At 37.6% G+C, this 20,321-nt stretch overlaps 1 protein-coding gene across 2 annotated transcripts; it reads right to left on the reverse strand.

Moving 5' to 3' along the window:
- Positions 1–163: 163 nt before the first annotated feature.
- Positions 164–20,100, reverse strand: LOC129438227 (protocadherin Fat 4). Of its 2 annotated transcripts, none has more exons than XM_055196862.2 (17): positions 19,875–20,100; positions 18,954–19,161; positions 18,179–18,523; positions 15,069–15,979; positions 13,097–13,271; positions 12,067–12,247; positions 11,098–11,348; positions 6,151–10,488; positions 5,966–6,067; positions 5,489–5,715; positions 5,300–5,388; positions 5,010–5,180; positions 4,665–4,792; positions 4,367–4,584; positions 3,307–3,556; positions 1,738–2,799; positions 164–1,287 (listed from the first exon to the last, which is right to left on the reverse strand). In XM_055196862.2, the coding sequence occupies exons 1-17, from the start codon at positions 19,923–19,925 to the stop codon at positions 1,040–1,042; spliced, it is 8,955 nt and encodes a 2,984-aa protein (XP_055052837.2). In that variant the 5' UTR covers positions 19,926–20,100; the 3' UTR covers positions 164–1,039. The 2 variants fall into 2 exon arrangements, with proteins under 2 accessions (XP_055052837.2, XP_055052836.2); XM_055196861.2 differs by having other exon boundaries at positions 5,489–5,790.
- Positions 20,101–20,321: the final 221 nt, after the last annotated feature.

A 20,321-nucleotide genomic window follows, 5' to 3' on the forward strand; every position in this document is an offset into this window, starting at 1 on the left:
AAAATCAGTTTTTTAACATTTGACAATTTTCTATTAAGACAAATAAGAATTTGTGTCATCTGTTAAAATACATTAATCATATAAAGTGGTTGCATGGGGTTGGTGTCTTAAACCTCTGATTGACTGTTCCCATTTCATTTTTAAAGATTCACAATGATTAAAGTTTAAAAATGAATTTTGTTTATTACCGTGGTAAAAATCAACAGGCACTGGCCATTGTACATCAGCTCTCACTTTTTTAGGCTAATTTTGATAAAGTTGCTGTAGTACATCTAGCAGTCCATTGCTTAAAATACATTTCACTATTATTTGACTGTTTCAAGATTTTTTATGTTCTGTTTTTTAGATTTCATGCATAAATGTGACCCTGCCTGTGAAAACCAAGCTCAAAATTGAATCACTTCAATAGGTAATACTTAAAAAATATATTATGTTTATTCAAATACAATTTTTCACCTAAAGTGAAAATTTAACTTGATCCAACTTTTTACAGTGAAAAGTCAATATTTGTTTTTACATAAACTCATTCTACATAATATGAAAAACAGTTTGTGTAAAAATAACCTTATTATTTTTAATATTAAGTAAGACCTTGTCAATGATTGAAATGAATGTGATTTTACAGGCAGGGTCACAATGTATTCATCATTGCCAATAAACAACAGGTTACCATTGCCCAATGTATCTTTAGTGAACTGCTTCTTTTTTTCAATCGCAGCTATATTGCCATTTATGTCTTTTTGTCATTTTTTTTATTACTCACTGAAATACTCACTTGGGTGACAACTAGCCCCTAGTCTCCACTAGACATAAAATAAATATACAATGTAGGGGCGGATTCCCAGACAAGGCTTATCCTAGTCCCAGACTAAAATGCATATTTGAGCTGCTTTAATAAAAAAACTGTTTAATTTTTGTAAGGTTTGTTTTGTAAAAACTTCTTAAATTACCTAATATTAATAAGGCCTAGTCCTGGATTAACCTTAACCCTGTCCGGGAAACCATTCCTTCATGTACACGTATTGTAGCAAAAGATAATTCAAATGACTTCTTCCGGATCACTCTGAAAATCACAATCATTTGACGTATTGGTTGGTAAGCCAGCTATGTCCTCAAACACACCAGCATAGGTACCGAAATGGACTCCTAGATTTAGGAGACTCTCAAGATGCTGACCTCCACTGGAGACAGAGGAGCTGTGGAGACTCTGAACACATGGATGTGTGACAGTGGCATGATCTCTGAAGGGTGAAGGGGCCAACAGAATAAACTGACCTCTGGACAAATCTGAAAAATGTAAAATTATAACAAAAAATTAAAACTCTGTCAATGTACAGTGTTCTTTAACAAATATTAGGTAATTAATCTAACAGTGTACATTGACATTACACATCAATGCTGCAGAAGAACCAGTTTTGGTTCCCCAAAGAACCTTTTAGTCAAAACCATTATTTTTAAAATGTTATATAAAATGTAACTAAATTGTTGTTAATTGCAGGTTATTAAAATACTGTAATTTAAGTAAATCAATTTAGTAGTGCTGGTTAAAGCATAGGCAACACATCTGGAAAATCTAATGATGATTTATACCACTAGATGGAGCCATGGCTAAACTTCAGAATAACATACCCATGTAAAATATTATTTCACACAGGGCTTTCAAAGTAGTCTAAGATGCAGCCAACAGTAATGTCAGTACTGCACACCATCCTAAAACAAATCCATGACTTTTCTTACCTTCAGATATATGTTCATCTTTGTTGTCCTCTGAACTGATAAGGGAAAGTTCTCGTTCATATTCATATTCAGAGCAAGTAAACGAGCAGTGACTTTCACTCTCCGATGAAGTCTCCATTCCCCCGCCTGACCAGACGGTCCTGCAATGCATTATGGGAAACTCTCCTTTATGTTCAAGTGTTGCATTCAACTTCTCAACCTCGCCTTTTGAGAGATGTTGTGGCGGCTCGATCAGATCAGGAGCCAGTCTGCTCTTAAAGACATGAGATTGACGTTGCCAGTGATGAAAGTGGTCCGCGGACATTTTCGGATTCAGTTTAGGTGAATTAGGAGGTCCATGTTTGGTTCCGCATTGAAAAATTTGTGGATTGCCGCTCGGCCTGTCGGGATCGATACCAGGATTGTGCTTCGGTTGTGTGGTATCAACATCTAAGCTATAGATTGTGTATGTGCTGTCAATCTCATAATACTCCAGTTCACTTCCTCCCACACATAAGTTGCAAGGCGGCCCAACTTCACCGTAACTTTCCACGGCATGTGTTAAGTCTTTTGGCTTGATCAAATCTGGTTGTTTGCTGCCCGTATTACAGATGTTTCGAGGACATTCATCAGCAAGTCCTGCACTAAACGCCAGGTTATCTGTGCCGTGCTGTTTTGGAGGTGGAATGAGGTAGACATTACTTGCTTTGAGGCCATGTTTGCCTTGTCTTTTAAACACAATGAATAGGACAAGAACCAACGAAATAAAGGCGATGGGAATAACGACTGCAACAATCCATAAGGGGGCGCTCGCTTGGGATTGAGAACACGCAGAACCAGACACGTTGTGTAGACAGATGCACCAGTAGTCCTTATTTGAAGGAAAGCTACAGTCTTTGTCAATCCTGCAGAGTGCTGAAGGACAGGAATCTTTCAGGCATGGGGTGAGAACACAGTGGTTTGGGGAAATGCACACATTTTGAAGGTCGACAGGGATAGATCTGGCCTCGACTATCTCATTGTAGCCGTTGAAAGGGAGAAGGTGATCATTAAATTTGATGTACTCGACACAGCCTTTAAAATCTGAAGAGCCAACACAAGAGCACGTTAGCAACAAAATGTAAGGGGTTTCCGGAGTGCATGAACTTTGAAAAACATTGGAAAAGAGAGTCGAGTCGAGTACTAAAACACACTGGTAGCCAATCAGCAGTAAGGGGCGTGTCTACTAACCAACATTGTTGCCTGGGTTGCATATGTGTGCGGCGGGTCTATCAGAAGAAGGTCCAGATTCTATTGGGGTAGGGGTGTGTTTGTTTTGGTGATTTTAAATATCAACATTGGCTTTCAGAGATCATGCACCCCACCTTTAATGACAAAGATTAACGTAACCTGACCATTAGTTTGGTGCCAAAGTAAATAAGCATTGTATTTATTTAAAAATAACAGTAACTAAGTGCATAATAAAGTGCAACTGTATATATTGTATACAAAACTACAGTATGTGCCGATAGAGAAAAGCATTTAAAAATATTAAACAGTTTGAACTAGCCCCAGTTCCCACTGACAATACAATACAAATCAGACACTAACCTAAGTTCTCATCTTTGGAGGGAGCTGTGCCTAGAAAAATGGTCTCTACTAAGAATGCAGATTGGGATATAGTGATGTTGGTGTTGTTCGCAGCAGGTCGAGCATCCAACAACAGAGTTATGTGCGCCCCTCTTCTGCGCAGTTGAAGAACATGCCACTGTCCATCTGACACATCTACATCTACATGCACCTCCATTTGATGACCAGATGTGACATTTGTGAATTCACAAAGAGGTTTTCCATTTGATATCTGAGGAGGCAAGAGAAACTTTTTTATAATGTGAACTGACAAAATGATCAGCGTACACATTCTCACCCTCATACCATCCCAGATATATCGTATTTTCCAGACTATAAGTCACTCCGGAGTATAAGTCTCATCAGTCAAAAATGCGTTTTGAAGAGGAAAAACATATATAAGTCGTAGTGGACTATAAGTCGCGTTTATTTAGAAAATGATTTCACAAAATCCAAGCCAAAGAACAAACATTTAATCTGGAAAGGCAAGTAATTCAACTAAACAAAAGCACAGAACAGCAGGCTAAATAGGTGTCCGTACATGTTAAAGTAACCTAAACAGTTATTTACACGATCAACAATAGCATACAAAACATATCTGAGAGGCTGAATAGGCTAAATGAACACGACAAGCCAAATCAAGTTCAAAAAGGTCCCGAAGTCATTCCACATCACTGAATCCATTGAATTACATAAATACAGGAGCAGCATAGAGGGGACTCTCGCGGCTGTAGACAGTCATGGTTTCTCTTGGTTCGTATGAAATAATTTTGACGTATAAGTCTCACCTGACTAAAAGTTCCAGGCCCCGCCAAAATATGAAAAAGTGGAATTTATAGTCCGGAAAATACGCTATATGCTTCATTCAAATTAAGCGGCATGGCTATAACTTTAAATCTCATTGCTTCTTAGGTGTCTTGTCCAACTGAAGAAAGGAAGTCGTATACATCTGTGATGGCATGAGAGGAATTTGGAAGGTTTTTCCTTTAGGTCTTGAATTTGTATGTTAGTCGTTTCTAAAAATATTTCTCACACAGCTCACCTTAAGATATAGATGAGCTGTTGGACACCAGCACACAACCAAAACACCATTTTTTGTGATGGTCCTCATCTTGATCTCAACACTGTCAAATCCTGGGGAGTCTCCATCCTTCCCATCTAAAATGGCTTGCAGGAGCTGTTTTCTCCTGTAGCTTTCTTTGACGGCAAATTCAATGTGCCCCTCCCCATTGAGAGATAGTATGTGCTGCTCGGCCAAATCTATCAAAGGCAAAATTTCATTCACTTTGATCTGACACAGAAGCAACAGACAAACAAGAGATGTGAATGAATTAAATTACTCATGGCACAGTTGGATCCTGCGAAAAGATCTCTACACCGGCAGTGATGGTGAAACCATCGGTCTTCACATACTCCTCCATTCAAACAGTCTACAGTCTGGCAGGGAAGAACATCTGACCGAGGACATCTCAACGACAAAAAGAAAAGTCATTATAATGGATAATAAGCAAACTTCAGATACTGCAGAGAAAAAAAATCTGTGTATTTTCCATAATGTATGTGTGAAAATGGCTGCAGGTAGATCTAGATTTAGCATCATGCTAACCTGAGTTAGTCTGAGTTTAACCCCATCAGAGGTAGTGTAAAGTTATACAGATGTATGCAGAGTTACTTAAATGACTGACCGATCAAGTACATTCTGGGATGTCATGGATTTGAAGGCATCTGGACCAATGTTGTTCACTTGGATGTTTCTCATACACCCGACAAAGTCATGAGTCCTGATTTGCCTCTGCAAAATGACATCAATGGACTTTATTCCACCAAACGTCAGATTATTGGTCACTTCTAGGGTCCTGCATTTAAAAGTTACAGGTATGGGGTCAACTACACAAAATATGGAAAAATGGTAGAAAAAAATAAGTAATTAAACACACTTTTACGAAAATGATATTGATATTGTTATAAATTCTACCTTTGAGTTGCTTTTGATCCATCATTTTCTGATAAGCAAAAGCCTTGCGGTTCATTGGTAGAGCAATTGTCTATTTCTAAAGAGGCTATCTGAAAGACACAGAGGGATGCAAACCTGCAGAATATCTGACAAATGTTTTTAAAAAATAACTTGATATATACAGTAAGACTGATAAATGGAAACACATACATTTCCGGTTCTTCTAACGGTAATGTTGTGAAAACTTCCATCAGCTACTAGTTTTCCTGTGCCCAATCGCACCACCCCAGATCCAAGATCATAAGATAGCCACACTCTCCCATTCACAATTTCAACAGCAAGAAACTCCAAGGTTGATGGGTCACCATGGTTGTACAAAAGTAAAGAGTTTTGCTGCAAAGTTGCAAATTCCAGAGAGATTAAGTTATTCTGGGGATCTAATGGAGGAAATTCGACGTAAGAAAGCTCTTGAAAGCCATAAGTGTGTTCTTCACAATTGACTCCACTTACACCTAACAATAAATAGAAATGGTATCATTAAAAATATGCATATACAAATTAATTTATTTTTATAAAGGTTCTATTGTATATATATATAAATGTATAATTTTAATCATGTATTAATTTGGGTAATACTGCCTTATATCAGATTGAAATGTAATATAAATTTGACAAAAAAATTCTTACCAAATGGACATTGACAAGAATATCCAGTTAACAAACTGGAGCAGTAACCATTCACGCATGGGGAGGAAGCGCAGTGGTCAACAATGTAATCACAAAATCGACCTGTGACGAACATAAATGGTCAATTGGTTTACACCAAATAGATTAAAATTAGATATACACAGAAAAAATGCATAAGATCATACCTTCGTACCCTGGCCTGCAGTCACAGATGAACCCTCCCTGTTTGTTCCAGCACGTTCCACCATTTAGACACATCACTGTTTGACATTCATTGTCAACAGTAGTACAGTGTGGCCCTGAGAATCCATCTCTGCATTGACAAAAATACGTTCCTGGATTGTTATAGCAGGTTCCTCCATTTTCACAAGGTGTCTTATCACATTCATCCAAGTCCAGGTCACACGAATCTCCTGTGAAGCCTGTTCGGCAGGAACAGTTGAATGTTGCAGCAAAATACGGAGATACAAATATAAGACGAGAGCTTTCCAGGACGACAACGTCTTGACTAATGTGAATGTTTCTGCTGCACGTGGCGCCATTTTGGCAAGGCCGGAGTGTACAGGGATCACTGGTTATTTGGGATATAGTGACATTGCTTTGTCCTTCAAGTAAACGTTTATGCACGCTTGATATTCCACTCGCCACGTCCGCAGTCAGATACTGTCCGTTGTAGCTTTTTACAGCAGCCAAAAGAAGCATTTTATCTTGTAGTAACTTTATTCCAAACACGTGCGTTTTGGACGCCTGTAGATTAAAGAGGCTATCCAGAGCTTTGACAAATTTTAAATACTTTAAAGAGAGGAATTCCTCAAGTGTAGATATAGAAATGTAGAACAACACACAGTTGTCTAGAGAGACATTCGTAAAGCCTTTGTAACTGACATAGATGCTGTTGTTGACTGAGGGGTGGAACTGATCACTCGCTTCAATGGATATATTATACGTTGCCTCTCCTTGGTACGGCGAGGACCATAAGTTACACATACCGAATGGGAAACTGAACATTCTGAGTGGCCCGTTTCTGATGGCGCAATTGAACACATCCAATTCGTCCCGATCGTTCGGCCTCACGTTTCCGATCAGCCCTCCGGGAAAGGAGCTCCCATAATATTTCACTAAAATATTGATGTTCCTCTGCGATGGTGCGTTATCATTTTCATCCAGGACTTTGACATGAAACACGGTAGTGGAGGACAACGACGGCTTTCCAGCATCTTGCACCACAATGTGAAGGTGAAAAAAAGGGTTGCGTTCTCGATCAAGAGGCCTTGAGGTAAAGAGTGCCCCATCAGATGTCAGAGAAAAGCTGTTTTCGACAGCAGGTCTCATCAGCCAGTACGTGAAAGGACCTTGATTTGGAGGAAGGTCCTCATCTGTTGCAGTTAAGGTGGACACCATGGTACCAGGAGGTTGGTTTTCTATGATAAAGCCTTCTGTGATTGCGAGTTTGGGTGGGTTATCATTGACATCAATGATGGTAATGGTTACTTTGGTGGTTCCTGTTACAGCAGGTGAGCCTTCATCAACTGCAATGACTGTCAGGTTATAAAAAGGCCACAACTCCCTATCCAAGTAACTGTGAACTGAAATTACCCCATTTACTGGATCTATAATAAAGGAACTGTTTATATTTCCATGTTCTATGCTGTACAAGAACCTGCTCCATTCTGGTATCACATCACGGTCCACTGCTTTAACTTTGGTGATGGACGTCCCAATAAAAACATCTTCTGGCACTGCTACCATGTAAACCATAGATTCAAACTCAGGGGGATCGTTTTCATCTAATATGTGAATATGCATCAAAGCTTCATCGATATTAAATCCAGTAATAGGTCCTCTGTTTTTTGCCAACACACGGAGGACATCATAATTTTGGCCCCGGTTCTTCAAATCTCTGGAGATGTATATTATTCCTGTATGCTCATCCACCACAAAGCCAGCTTTTTTACTCTGTCCTGCAAGAACGTAGAACACATCTCCGTCCGATCCCATGTCATAGTCTACAGCGACTACTCTGCCTATTTCTGTCCATAGAGGCAAAGCCTCAGACACGGAGAAGTTGTATAGATGTCTTTGAAAAGAAGGGATAAATTCATTAACGCCAGTGACCTGTATGTGTACGTGTGCAGTATCGTGCAAATATGGATAGCCTATGTTGGTGGCCTTGACTGTAAGTTTAAAATGCTGATGTTGCTCAAAATCGAAAACCTCAGAAGTGGTTAAAGTGCCATTTGTAGCATCTAAGTAGAAGAGATTCCAGTCTCCTGCAATGAACGAATAGGTGATTTCTCCATGAATCCCGGAGTCTGCATCAGTAGCCCTGACTTGCAAAACCAGGCTTCCGATTACAGCATTTTCTGAAATGAAGGCTATGTATTCTGTAGATGTAAATATGGGGGGGTTATCATTTAAGTCTGTAACATATACTGTGATGTTGATACTCCCCATCTTGAGATGCCAGCCTCCATCTCTGGCAATGACATTTAGATTGTGGGCTATTGAATGTTCAAAGTCAAGGGCTTTAACCAGCATGATCAGCCCTGAAGAGTGTTGTATAGAAAACAGTCCATTATCATTCCCGCTATTAAAATGATAGGAAATAAGACCATTTACCCCAACATCTTTATCTTTGGCTTGGATCTTTCCAATGATTGAACCCGTGGGTAAATCTTCAGGAACAAAAAACTGAACCTTACTGTCAGGGAAATATGGTGAGAAGAGATTCTCTCCTGTGACTGTGAAACTGATTTCATTCTGGGTGGAAAGCGGAGGGTAACCTTTATCTTTAGCAGTAACTTGAAGAGTCAGGATACTGTTGAGGCTGTTTTTTAAAGTTTTATTCACCAAAACTCTTCCACTGTTGTGCTCTACCTGAAAATATAAAGATCCATTTCCACCACTACTGAAGTACTCAATGCTGTTGTTCATTTCAAGAGAGTCTTGATCTATTGCTGATAACAGAATCACCTCTGTTTCCACTTCCAGGTTCAAAGGGACAGGGACCAACGGCCTGATGGATAAAAACAAGGGTGGGAAACGATTGTATAGTACAAATGTCACAGAGACGAGGGTGGAGCTGTTCAAAGGAACGCTGCCACAGTCCGAAGCTACAACTGTAAAACGAAAGATTAATGAGTCAGATTCACAAAGAGAAACAGGCTGTTTGGTCAAAATATCTCCGGTGGAAGCATTCGCAAAAAAATGCTCATTTGGCGGGTCAATAAAGTACAGGATCTGAGCATTCTGACCAAGATCTTGGTCAGTGGCGCTCACTTGAAGAAGGAACACTTCATGGTCATTCATCTCAGGCACAATGATGGAGTACAGAGGTTGAGTAAAAAATGGTGTGTTGTCATTCACATCCGTAATATCAACTGTGACGTCTGTGCTGACACTCCAGGCAGAATCATTGGCAGTAACTTTCACTATATAAAGATCCTGATCTTCTCTGTCCAACTTCTGCGCTAATATTATAATGCCACGTGCTTTGTCAATACTGAATGGGAAGTTGTTATTTTGGCCATTTAAGATTGTATACTCAATAACAGCATTTACACCAACATCATCATCTGTTGCCGTTATCTGTATGATCGAAAAGCCAACAGGAGCATCCTCAGGAACCTCTGTGATGAAAATTTGTGAGAATCGAGGCGCGTGATCGTTCACATCAAGAACGGTGATAATAACCTTAGCGATGGCAGAAAAACTGACTTTGTCTTTGTCGACAGCCTTGACTGTGAAATTATAATGGGGTATTTTTTCTCTATCTAATCGCTTTGTTGTGTTGAGAGTGCCGTGATTCATGTCTATTTTAAATGCGCCTTCGATGTTACCAGCCAAGATAAAGTACTTCACCACCCCAAACACTCCGGAGTCAGCGTCGGTTGCTATTATATCACAAACCCATCTTGCTGCCAGGTTCTCATGAACCTCACACCTGTAGATCTTTTGTGAAAACACAGGTGGGTTATCATTTACATCGCTGATGTTGAAATGAATTTCAGCGTAGGATGAATAAGGTGGCATCCCAGCATCTCTGGCTTCAACTATCAGATGAAAATACGCATCTGTCTCAAAATCTAAAGGGTTCTTCACAGTCAGCTCACCAGTGCTATGGTGAAGCTCAAATACCTCACCAAAGTTTCCAGAGGCCAGGTAAAAGGACACAGGTACATTCCTTGCTGTTTCTGCTGTTACGTAAGCCACCAGTGTCCCGGTAGGTTCATCCTCTGAAAGGAAGGCCTTATATACTTGAACCGCAATATAAGGAAAGTCTGAGTCATTCTGAAATCTGACAGTCAATGTTGTTGTGTCGATTTTTGGATCATCTGCTCCGTCTTGCACGTGAACATCAACCGTGATGTCATTTCCTCTCTTCACCGAATCTGCAGTGAAGACTGTTCCTGTGAGAGAGTTTATAGAAAAAAGATGGGCATATCGGCCATGTAGAGAAAAATTAAGTTTGGCATTCAATCCATCATCTGCATCTTCTGCCATCACTGTGCACACAACCGATCCTGTAAAATACAAAGGTGAAAACAACAGTTTTTCAAATCTAAATAACAATCGATACAAAAAGTGACTATACAGTGTCTTTAGACTAAAGATATCATTAAAGGCTCATATTATGTAAAATCCATGTTTTGGACATAAATGTGTGCTGGCAGTGTGTGAACACAACCACCCTACGCTGAAAGAAATCCACTCTCCTCCTTTTTTAATCCACATTTAACCAAAGCAGTCTCATTAGATATCCTGTTATGATTCTCTTGTTAATGTGATGTCACACTAACAAAGCTCATCCCACAGCCACTGACTGATTGGTTATTTTTACCCAAATGCTTTTCTAAATGTGTTTGTTAACATGTTGTAGCATTAATACGGCTAAAGGTACTATTGTCCTAGACAATAGTGTCCTAGCAGTAGCTTATTTGCATTTAAAGGTACATGCATGAAAACTGCACTTTTTTGCTCCCCACCCAAATAGGGGAATTTTAGACAAGCAATAACAAATGATCTATGAGGTTTTTTGAACTTCACAGACACATTCTAGGGACATCTGAGACTTTTATTACATCTTGTAAAATTGGCATAATATTGGCCCTTTAAGGTCTGCATTGAGTCACCTTTGGCTATTCCAGAAGGAACATTGGCTACATATGGTCCATAAAGAAATGCTGGAGTATGATCATTTACATCCTCTACAGTTACTGAAACAGCGGCTGAGCTGGAAAGCATCCGTGTGGGATGTCCATCAGTCACAAACACAAAGAACCTGTAAGAAGCCACCACCTCTCGGTCCAGCGCACTTATGGTGAACAACTCTCCAGATGTTTCATTGATGGAAAAGGGAACGTCTGATCCATCTAAATAATATCTGCAATTAAGTAAAATCGAAATGTAAAAAATATATATCATTTTAGTGACACAACTATAAAGTCTCAAAAAATACAAAAGAGTGCCGCAGGGATGATGCATTTTTATAGGACAACCTGGAAGTTAACAGGACACTGGTTACCTTGACAAAAAGCCCATTTATTTTTCCCATAGACTTTTGGATTATCGCAAATAAGCTCTGTGATTAACAAAAGTTTAAGACACTCATACGTTTTGTCCTATAAGATAATATTTTAAAATGAACACAACGTTTATGAATTTTGAAGTCTAAATGCAGAAATATAAAGCTAACCTTAGGCTACAAGCAAATCATCCTTGCAGCTCTAGGTTTTTAGATAGGGTTCCTAAAGGGACTTTAAAGTACCTTGTAGGCAACAGTAAACATGGAACATGAATTTCTGTACCATGGTAGGCTATAGCTTAGCTGGTACAGCATTGTGTTAGCAGTGCAAAAGGTCATGGGTTTGATCCCAGGGAACACACCCTGATAAAATTGAATTGAATGCGCTGTAGGTACCGTTAAGATGGTACTGGCACAAAACCTTTGTAATGGTAAGTGCTTAGCTTAAGTGCCCTCATTGTACAAAGAACAACAAAACAAAATGTACTACATATTAACATTATATCACAGGCATAAAGCTGTAAGTTTTACCAGAAATGACAATATTATAACCATTAAATTATACTTATTAAATTACCTTAGTGGTGCATTGGAACCATCATCTACGTCTGATGCTGAAACTCTCCCAAACACAGTTTCAATAGGAGCATCCTCTGACACACGAGTATCGAATGTGTCCTCATCAAATATTGGAATATTGTCATTGACATCATCGACAATAATAACCAGGGTCCCTGTGCCTGTCAGTGATGGGAAACCTAAAAAGTAAGACCAATGAACTGAACAAATGCTCATGGATAATGAATGAATGAAATTACACGTGACCCAATCTGTGAAAACTCAAGTAATTTTCTCTGAATTACTGAGAAATGAGTTTTCTACATAAAAGCATCCTATATAATGTAAAGAGCATTCTGTTAAAATATAACCATATCTTTAATATTAAAGGTCACGTTCTTTCTGATCCCATTTTTATACCCTAGTTAGTGTGTAATGTTGCTATAATAGCATAAATAATACCTGTAAAATGATAAAGCTCAAATTTCACTGCCAGGCAATATATTTTCTTTAACAGAATTCGCCTTTTAAATCCAGTGATAGGCCGGTTTGGACTACAGCCCTCTACTTCCTGCTTTAGAACAGTTTTTTGACTAAACTCCGCCCACAGGAATACGTCAGTCGCCAGCTAAGCTAATGGCAAGCTAAGCTGCTATCGAATTACAACACACTAAACAAGCTACACAATCAGAACTCAATACGTATTTCTGAATTAGGGACTTCATAGAACAAGGAAGACATCAGCCCGTTTGAGGACAGTGAAAACAGCGCTCTACAGATAAATTGGTAAATTGTGTTAAAAAAAAGTGTTATTTTACCCGTGAAACATAAACACATGTTATATTGCGCACTGTAAACACAATCAAAGCTTCAAAAACACAAAAAAAACGGGACCTTTAACTAAGTAAGGTCATGTCAAAGCTTGAAATCAATGTAAAATCTGTGAAATCAAACTTTGATGCTTTTCATATCATTTCACAGACAGGATCACATAAAAAAAAAATCAAATAAGTGGTTGCAACAATTGAGGTCTTAAAGCGGATGGGTACCTGAATCAACAGCGATCACTTTCAGTATGTGCTGACTTTTCGATTCCCTGTCAAGATGTTGTAGGATGTGGAACGTCCCATTGAGATGAAGTAAAAAAAGGCCCTCTTCATTACCCGACTCTACAGAGTAGGACAGTAAACTGTTCACATCCAAGTCATCATCAACTGCGTATATCTACAAAAGATGCATTGAACAATGTAGGAAAATCCATAAATGAAAGAACAGTTAAAAAGTTAAAACATCTTTATTAAATTTAAAGAGATAGTTCACCCAAAAATGAAAAAAAATGAAAACCGATCAGAGGCCCCATTGACTTATTGTATCCCTTTATACTTTAGGTTTGGTAACAAACATTCCTAAAAAATTTATTCCTTTGTGTTCATCAGAATAAAGAAATTTATAAAGGTTTGTAACAACATGAGAGTGAGTAAATGATAACAGATTTTTCATTTTTGGGTGAACTATCGGTAGCACTTTATTTTACAGTACGTGTACATACCTTGTACATGGTAAATAGGTTTTACTTACCGACAAATGTGTGGTACTTACTTTTAGGTATCTATATGGTAATTAATTGGTATCATTACTGTACTTACCAGTGGTACATAATTGGTAGTTATTATGTAACTCTAGATAGGTACTGGGTAATAACAGATACGTACTTATAGTGTAGGTATACTGTAACTAACGAGAAACATTACTGTACTTACAAATAAATGTACAATATAAGTATTTAGTATTTACATGCAAGTTAAGGTAAATTACAGGTATTTATAGTGTACATATATGATAACTAATATCAAACACTACTGTACTTCCGAATTGTATATACACAATAAGTGTGTACTAGTGAATGTACCCAGTAGTTAATGCGTATGATAGTCAATGGTTGGGTTTGCCTCACAGTGACATGTATATGATGCTATATCTTAGGTGGTCGGTCCTATGTAATAACTGTGTAAAAAGCAACACTTTATTTTACAGTCCTGTTTCCATGCAGTTACCATAGACGTACTAGTGAATGTACCCAGTAGTTAATGCGTATGATAGTCAATGGTTGGGTTTGCCTCACAGTGACGTATACAGTATGATGCTATATCTTAGGTGGTAGTGGTACAGTCCTGTATCCATGCAATAACCATAGATGTACTAGTGAATTTACCCTGTAGTTAATGCATACAGTTATTTAATGCTTGGTTTAAAGGACAAAGATACTGAGTACCAAAATGGCACATCAGTTATGTTTGTTCTTATCATATACGTATGGTCTAAATATTACACTTGCCTGCGGGTACCACACACTTATGGTGTATATACAATTTGTAAGTACAGTAGTGTTTCTTGTTAGTTACAGTATACATACACCATATGTGCCAGTCATTAAATTATGGCCTACAGGTACCGCACACTTATTGTGTATATACAATTTGTAAGTACAGTAGTGTTTCTTGTTAGTTACAACATACACCATATGTGCCAGTCATTAATTTATGGCCTACAGGTACCACACACTTGTCATGTATATACAGTTTGTGGGTACAGTGGTGTTTGATGTTGGTTACCCTATATGTACACTATAGATACCTGTAATATACCCTAACTTGCCTGTAAATACTAAATACTTACATTGTACATTTATTTGTAAGTACAGTAATGTTTCTCGTTAGTTACAGTATACCTACACTATAAGTATGTATCTGTTGTTACCCAGAACTTATCTAGAGTTACGTAATAACTACCAAGTATGTCCCACTGGTAAGTACAGTAATGATACCAATTAATTGCCATGTAGATACCTAAAAGTAAGTACCTACATTTGTCGGTAAGTACAACTTATTTACCATATATGTACAAGGTAAGTACACGTACTGTAAAATAAAGTGCTACCGAACTATCCCTTTAAGCTAAATAAACTAGAAGTGAATCATAACTTATTTCCTCTTTACATGATCTAGACTATACTTTAAGTACCTGATGAATGTTCTGAGAAGAATCCTCTCCATTCTCAAGCACATGTAAGGTCAGCGATTCGGAGGGAAAACGAGGCACACAGTCATTAACATCTACAACTGTGATATTGATGGTTGCTGTGGCGGACCTTTGAACATGTCCCTGGTCTACTGCTGTGACTGGAAAACTGTAGAAAGCCTTCTTCTCACGATTCATCTCATCCATCACTGAAAGCACACCTAGAACCGAGTCTATCATGAAGCCTTTCTCTGAGATGTAAAACCGCACATCCCCGTTCAAACCAATGTCTTGATCAGATGCATGAACTCTGAGAAGGCTTGCTCCACGTGGAACATCCTCATATATTGTGATGCTGTAGAAGCTTTGGGTGAACTCTGGATTGTGGTCGTTGACATCTTCAATTAGCACCGTGAGGTTGAATGAGCTGAACAACTGAGGTACACCTTTGTCTTTGACCTTTACTGTGACTGTAATGGCATCATCAAGTTCTCTGTCTAACAGCCTTTGCAGGTACATGACTCCAGTTGAGGTGTTTATACTGAACGAGTCTTCCGCCGGATTCTTTAAGCTGAAGAATATTTCAGCATTGAGACCAGAATCAGCGTCAGCGGCTTGTATCACCGTGACAACCGAATTCAGGTGACCATCCTCTGGAAATATAACAGTGTGGGGTGTTGTTATGAGGGGTGGGTTGTCATTGACATCCAGAATGTAAATGGTCACTTGGGCTGAGGTTGTGAGCCGAACATCTGGTGGTAAAGCTCGATCGCTGGCATGTACAATGAGGCTATACATCGAGACTCTTTCTCTGTCTAAATCACCTCTTAAACACAGCGCCCCATGCTGGTCTATGGAGAATTTGCTTTCAGAATCTTCTGATGTCACCACCAAATCCACTTCTCCATATATACCTGTTAAATACACAAAAATGAGACTGATATGCACATGCATTACAATAGCCGATGAAACAAATAAACGTAATTTAAGCGAGTAAATCATGGATCGAAACTAATAATGCTTATTAAAAATTCAAATACAATCTCAGGCATCACATTTTACATTTATTAAAGGCGGGGTGCATGATCTTCGAAAGCCAATGTTGACATTTGAAATCACCTAAACAAACACGCCCCACCCCAATAGAATCTGGACCTTCTTTTGATAGACCCGCCCACACATACGCAACCCAGGCAATGATGTTGGTTAGTAGACACGCCCCTTAACGTTGATTGACTACAAGTGTGTTTTGGTACTCGGCTCGACTCCCTTTTCCAAAGTGTTTTTCAAAAATCATGCACCCCGCCTTTAATTTAGCTGATGCTTTTATTCAAAGCAACTTACAAATGAGTAAGGACCTAACATTTTGTCAATGAGCTAACAAAAAGTGCATTTAACAAAGCCATGTTTACAAGTAAGATGGTATTAAAGTTAGGAAAGGTGAACAACATAAATTGTTTAAATATGTGACCCTGGACCACAAAACCAATCATAAGGGTAAATTATTTGAAATTGAGATTTATACATCATCTGAAGCTAAATAAATAAGCTTTCCATTGATGTATGGTTTGTTAGGATACACAACATTGTGCATGAGATAATTTTGTGAATCTGAGTGTACCAAAAAACTTCTTTCAGCTTTAAAGTTGTCAAAATATCTTCATAGAACATGATCTTATCTTAATATCCTAATGATTTTTGGCATTAAAAAATTGATAATTTTGACCAATACAATGTGTGTATATATATATATATATATACACACACATTGTATGAAGAGTTTCGTTGCAAAACAAGATAACTCCATTTTTTAATTTTTCAGAAATGTTTTGGTTGTGCATTCCAATTAATATCAATTCAACTGCAGTTGGTTTGTTTTGATTTAAACCTTCATAACTTAAAAATACAGCTAAGTAGCACCATAAAACAAAATAATAACATGATAACATAATAATAAACATGTTTTGACAAAAATTACAATACATTTATTTATTTATTTATTTATATATATATATATATATATATATATATATATATATATATATATATATATAATTACATAATTAATAATATTTTTTGGAACATCTTTTAAGCTTAAAGCAATAGTCAAATCATTTTAGGAAAAAAATGTGACTTTATCTTGCCTCCCATTACACTATTGCTGTTATTAAAGTTAAAGTTACTGAGTCAAAAAGCCAAAGAACTTAAAAGGTTTCAAAAGACCATAAAAGGTCAGGAAATAAGAAACAATGTATGAATTTCACTGTGCACTGAAACACATAATAAGTTTCATCCTGAACATGATATATAAGAGCAAAGCAGGTTCTCCATTATTAGCAGAAGCCAATATCCCCTAGAGAGAGAGACCCCTATTCATCTGCTCAGGAGGATTACAAAGGAGAAATGACGTAAGATTTAATCAGACTGCTTTGGTCTGTTCGGTATTTCCCTATTTAAACTCTGTTGGGCTTGGAGGTTTTTGTGCCTAAGGCAAGACTGAAAAGGAATTGTGGGTATCATTCGCTGTGCCAAATCTACTTGGACATGCCAACACAAATTTCTTTAGCAAATATTTTACTATATCATCCTTTAGGGTCGAAAGTTGTAAACACATTAACGGGATAGGTCACCCAAAAATAAAAGTTCAGCCATCTTTTATTTACCCTCATGTTGTTCTAAACCTGTTTCGTTATTCTGTTGAACACAAAAGAAGATATTTTGATAAATGATGGTCAGTTACCCACTGACTTCCATAGTAGTTGTTTATCCTACTATGGTAGGTACATGTACTATGGGTGATTGTTGCTAGTTAAAGCACCCACTTTGAGCCTTTTGGCACTCGGATGTGCACATTTTTGTTTGTTTTGTAACCTTCTATGATAGTTAATGGGTACCGTTAACTGTGTGGTTACTATCATATATCAAAATATCTTCTTTTGTGTTCAACAGAAGAAGAAAGAAGAAACTCATACAGGTTTAGAAGAACATTACAGGGTGAGTAAATGATGTCAATTACATTTAAGAAACATCCAAAATCAATAAATCAAAATCTAAGAGCACCAAATAAACGCGTATCATTTATAAGTGCAGTATTACCACTATTATTAACCTACCGTCATCTGCATCGGAAACATTCAGAGTCAAAAAACACATTCCAACAGGTGAGTCCTCCAACACTGAGACAAGAAAGGTATTCTGACTGAAAACTGGAGGGTTGTCATTGACATCAATCACGTTGAAATACACCCAGACCCTATTGAGCTGACCGTCCCCTTGTTGTGCTGCAACGGTCAGGATGTAGTATCGCTCCATCTCAAAATCCACAGCACGGGACAAGAGGAATTTCCCGGAATGTGGATCGAGTAGGAAAAGGCCATCACCATCATCTTCCAGCACAGAGTACACTGACTTTTCATGTTCCTCATCATATAATACCTCCACATGTCCAACTATCGTCCCTGTGACAGAATTAGTTATTTAGTGTCAGTCTGATGTAAATGAACGCATGTGAATTAAATGTATATATGTGGAATAAAATTAGAATTAATACACAATATTAGACATTACTGCATGATTTACACCAGAAACAAAATAAGAGTGGGGTATTGATGGTACTGAAGGATAACTGTTTGTAGACTTTTAAAGACTGGAACATTAAATAAGAAATAATACAAATTTCATAATCTAATAATGAGATTTGGAGCATCAAAGCATTTCATTCATTGATTTCAATCATTTACATGACCTTACTCAGTCAATACCAAGTATATCAAGGTTATTTTTCTTTACATTATGTAAGATGTTTTTATGTAGACAAATGACTTTTTTATTCGGGTTTTCTCAGGCAGGGTCACATATAGAATAAACAAAACCTTAAACAATGCTTACCAGGGGGTGTGTCTTCCCTAACTTCAAACGAATATACAGATTTGGAAAATGATAGTTGTGTGAACCTTCTATTGCGAAGTGGAGTTATGCCAGGCTTGCTAATAGATGGCAAAACGGACACATTGAACCATTTTTCATTCCTGTGAGTCCACAGTTCACCAGATGAACTGATGCAGCAAACATCACTCACAGCAAATCTGAAGAAAATCTGTAGGGACAAAAATAATGATGACATATACATTGCTTAATGAAGAACATACAAACTTGAAAGAAGAAGAGACCTAAAAACATGCGTTTTCAGCCTTTAAATCCCAGTGTGTAAAGGAAAGGTTTTCTTTGTGCGAGTCCTTTTCTGAGAGCAGCAACAGTACACCTTCATTTGTGTGAGGTCTCTTTTTATTCCCCCATTACCAGAGTATCCCACGCCAACCTGAAAATGCCTCTTTATTTGGGTTCCCCAGGTGCCTGCCTTTGTTGAACTCTAAAATGTCAACTTAGATCTGAACAGTCCGGTTTCCAAAGAGAGTCTCTGGAAATCAAACTGAATGTACTAATCATCCTTTTCTGATAACCATCAATTTATTATTATTATTTTACTCTTACTATTATGCCTGTTAACCCTTTCTCAAAGGCTGATTAATGTGCAACTGTTTATTTTTCTTTTGGTTGCCTTGTGACTTACTATACAGGCCCCTGTTGTAAATATTATATATTTAATGCACAATTATTAATTATATATTAGGTCATTAAAACTAATAAAACAGCATTCATGTATGTTTTACATGTATATTTAACTATTTGTGCATTTCAAGTATCGTAAAGATATTCAAGTACAGGAAAACTCTCATTAAACTTTTTCTGAATGCCACAAAACTTTCAAAAACAATTTTTTCCAACTCATTTGCATAATGAAAGACTCACCGCCGAGTGCAAGAGAAACGCACAGAGATTTATTAATCCAAACGTGTCCATCTTTGCTTGTATCCATTTACCTCTCTATACACCTAAAATTATTTCTCAGACACATCGCGTATTTTAACGTCTGTGAGATCAGATGAAACACATTTGCATTCTGTAATCATTTCTATCAACGACGTCGGGTGCTGCTGCGGGTGGTAATGTGGTTGCGTGTTGTGTCACGAGACACCAGTCCAGAGATTTTATTGGCAGAGAGATACCGCCTCTCCGACCGCAAAGCCCAAACAATTTTTTTAAGTTAGGAAAATATAAAACATCAAATATCTCAGCTAAACATAATGAAATTGTTAATAATTGTAAATGTAATAAAGACATTAAAAAATCCAAAATAAAATATCTGAATAATATATAACAACATATAAGAACTTTTTTGTAAAATTTAAATATACT

Source organism: Misgurnus anguillicaudatus, chromosome 24 (genome assembly GCF_027580225.2).
Source record: "Misgurnus anguillicaudatus chromosome 24, ASM2758022v2, whole genome shotgun sequence".
NCBI classification, from domain to species: Eukaryota; Metazoa; Chordata; class Actinopteri; order Cypriniformes; family Cobitidae; genus Misgurnus; species Misgurnus anguillicaudatus.

Excerpts from the sequence above, each read along its gene's own strand:
- LOC129438227 (XM_055196861.2), bottom strand. The coding sequence starts at position 19,925 with ATGGACACGTTTGGATTAATAAATCTCTGTGCGTTTCTCTTGCACTCG. Across the intron at positions 13,272-15,068 it reads CTTCTCAGAACATTCATCAG|ATATACGCAGTTGATGATGA; the intron begins GTACTTAAAGTA and ends CATCTTTTGTAG. Across the intron at positions 12,248-13,096 it reads AGTGATCGCTGTTGATTCAG|GTTTCCCATCACTGACAGGC; the intron begins GTACCCATCCGC and ends CTTACTTTTTAG.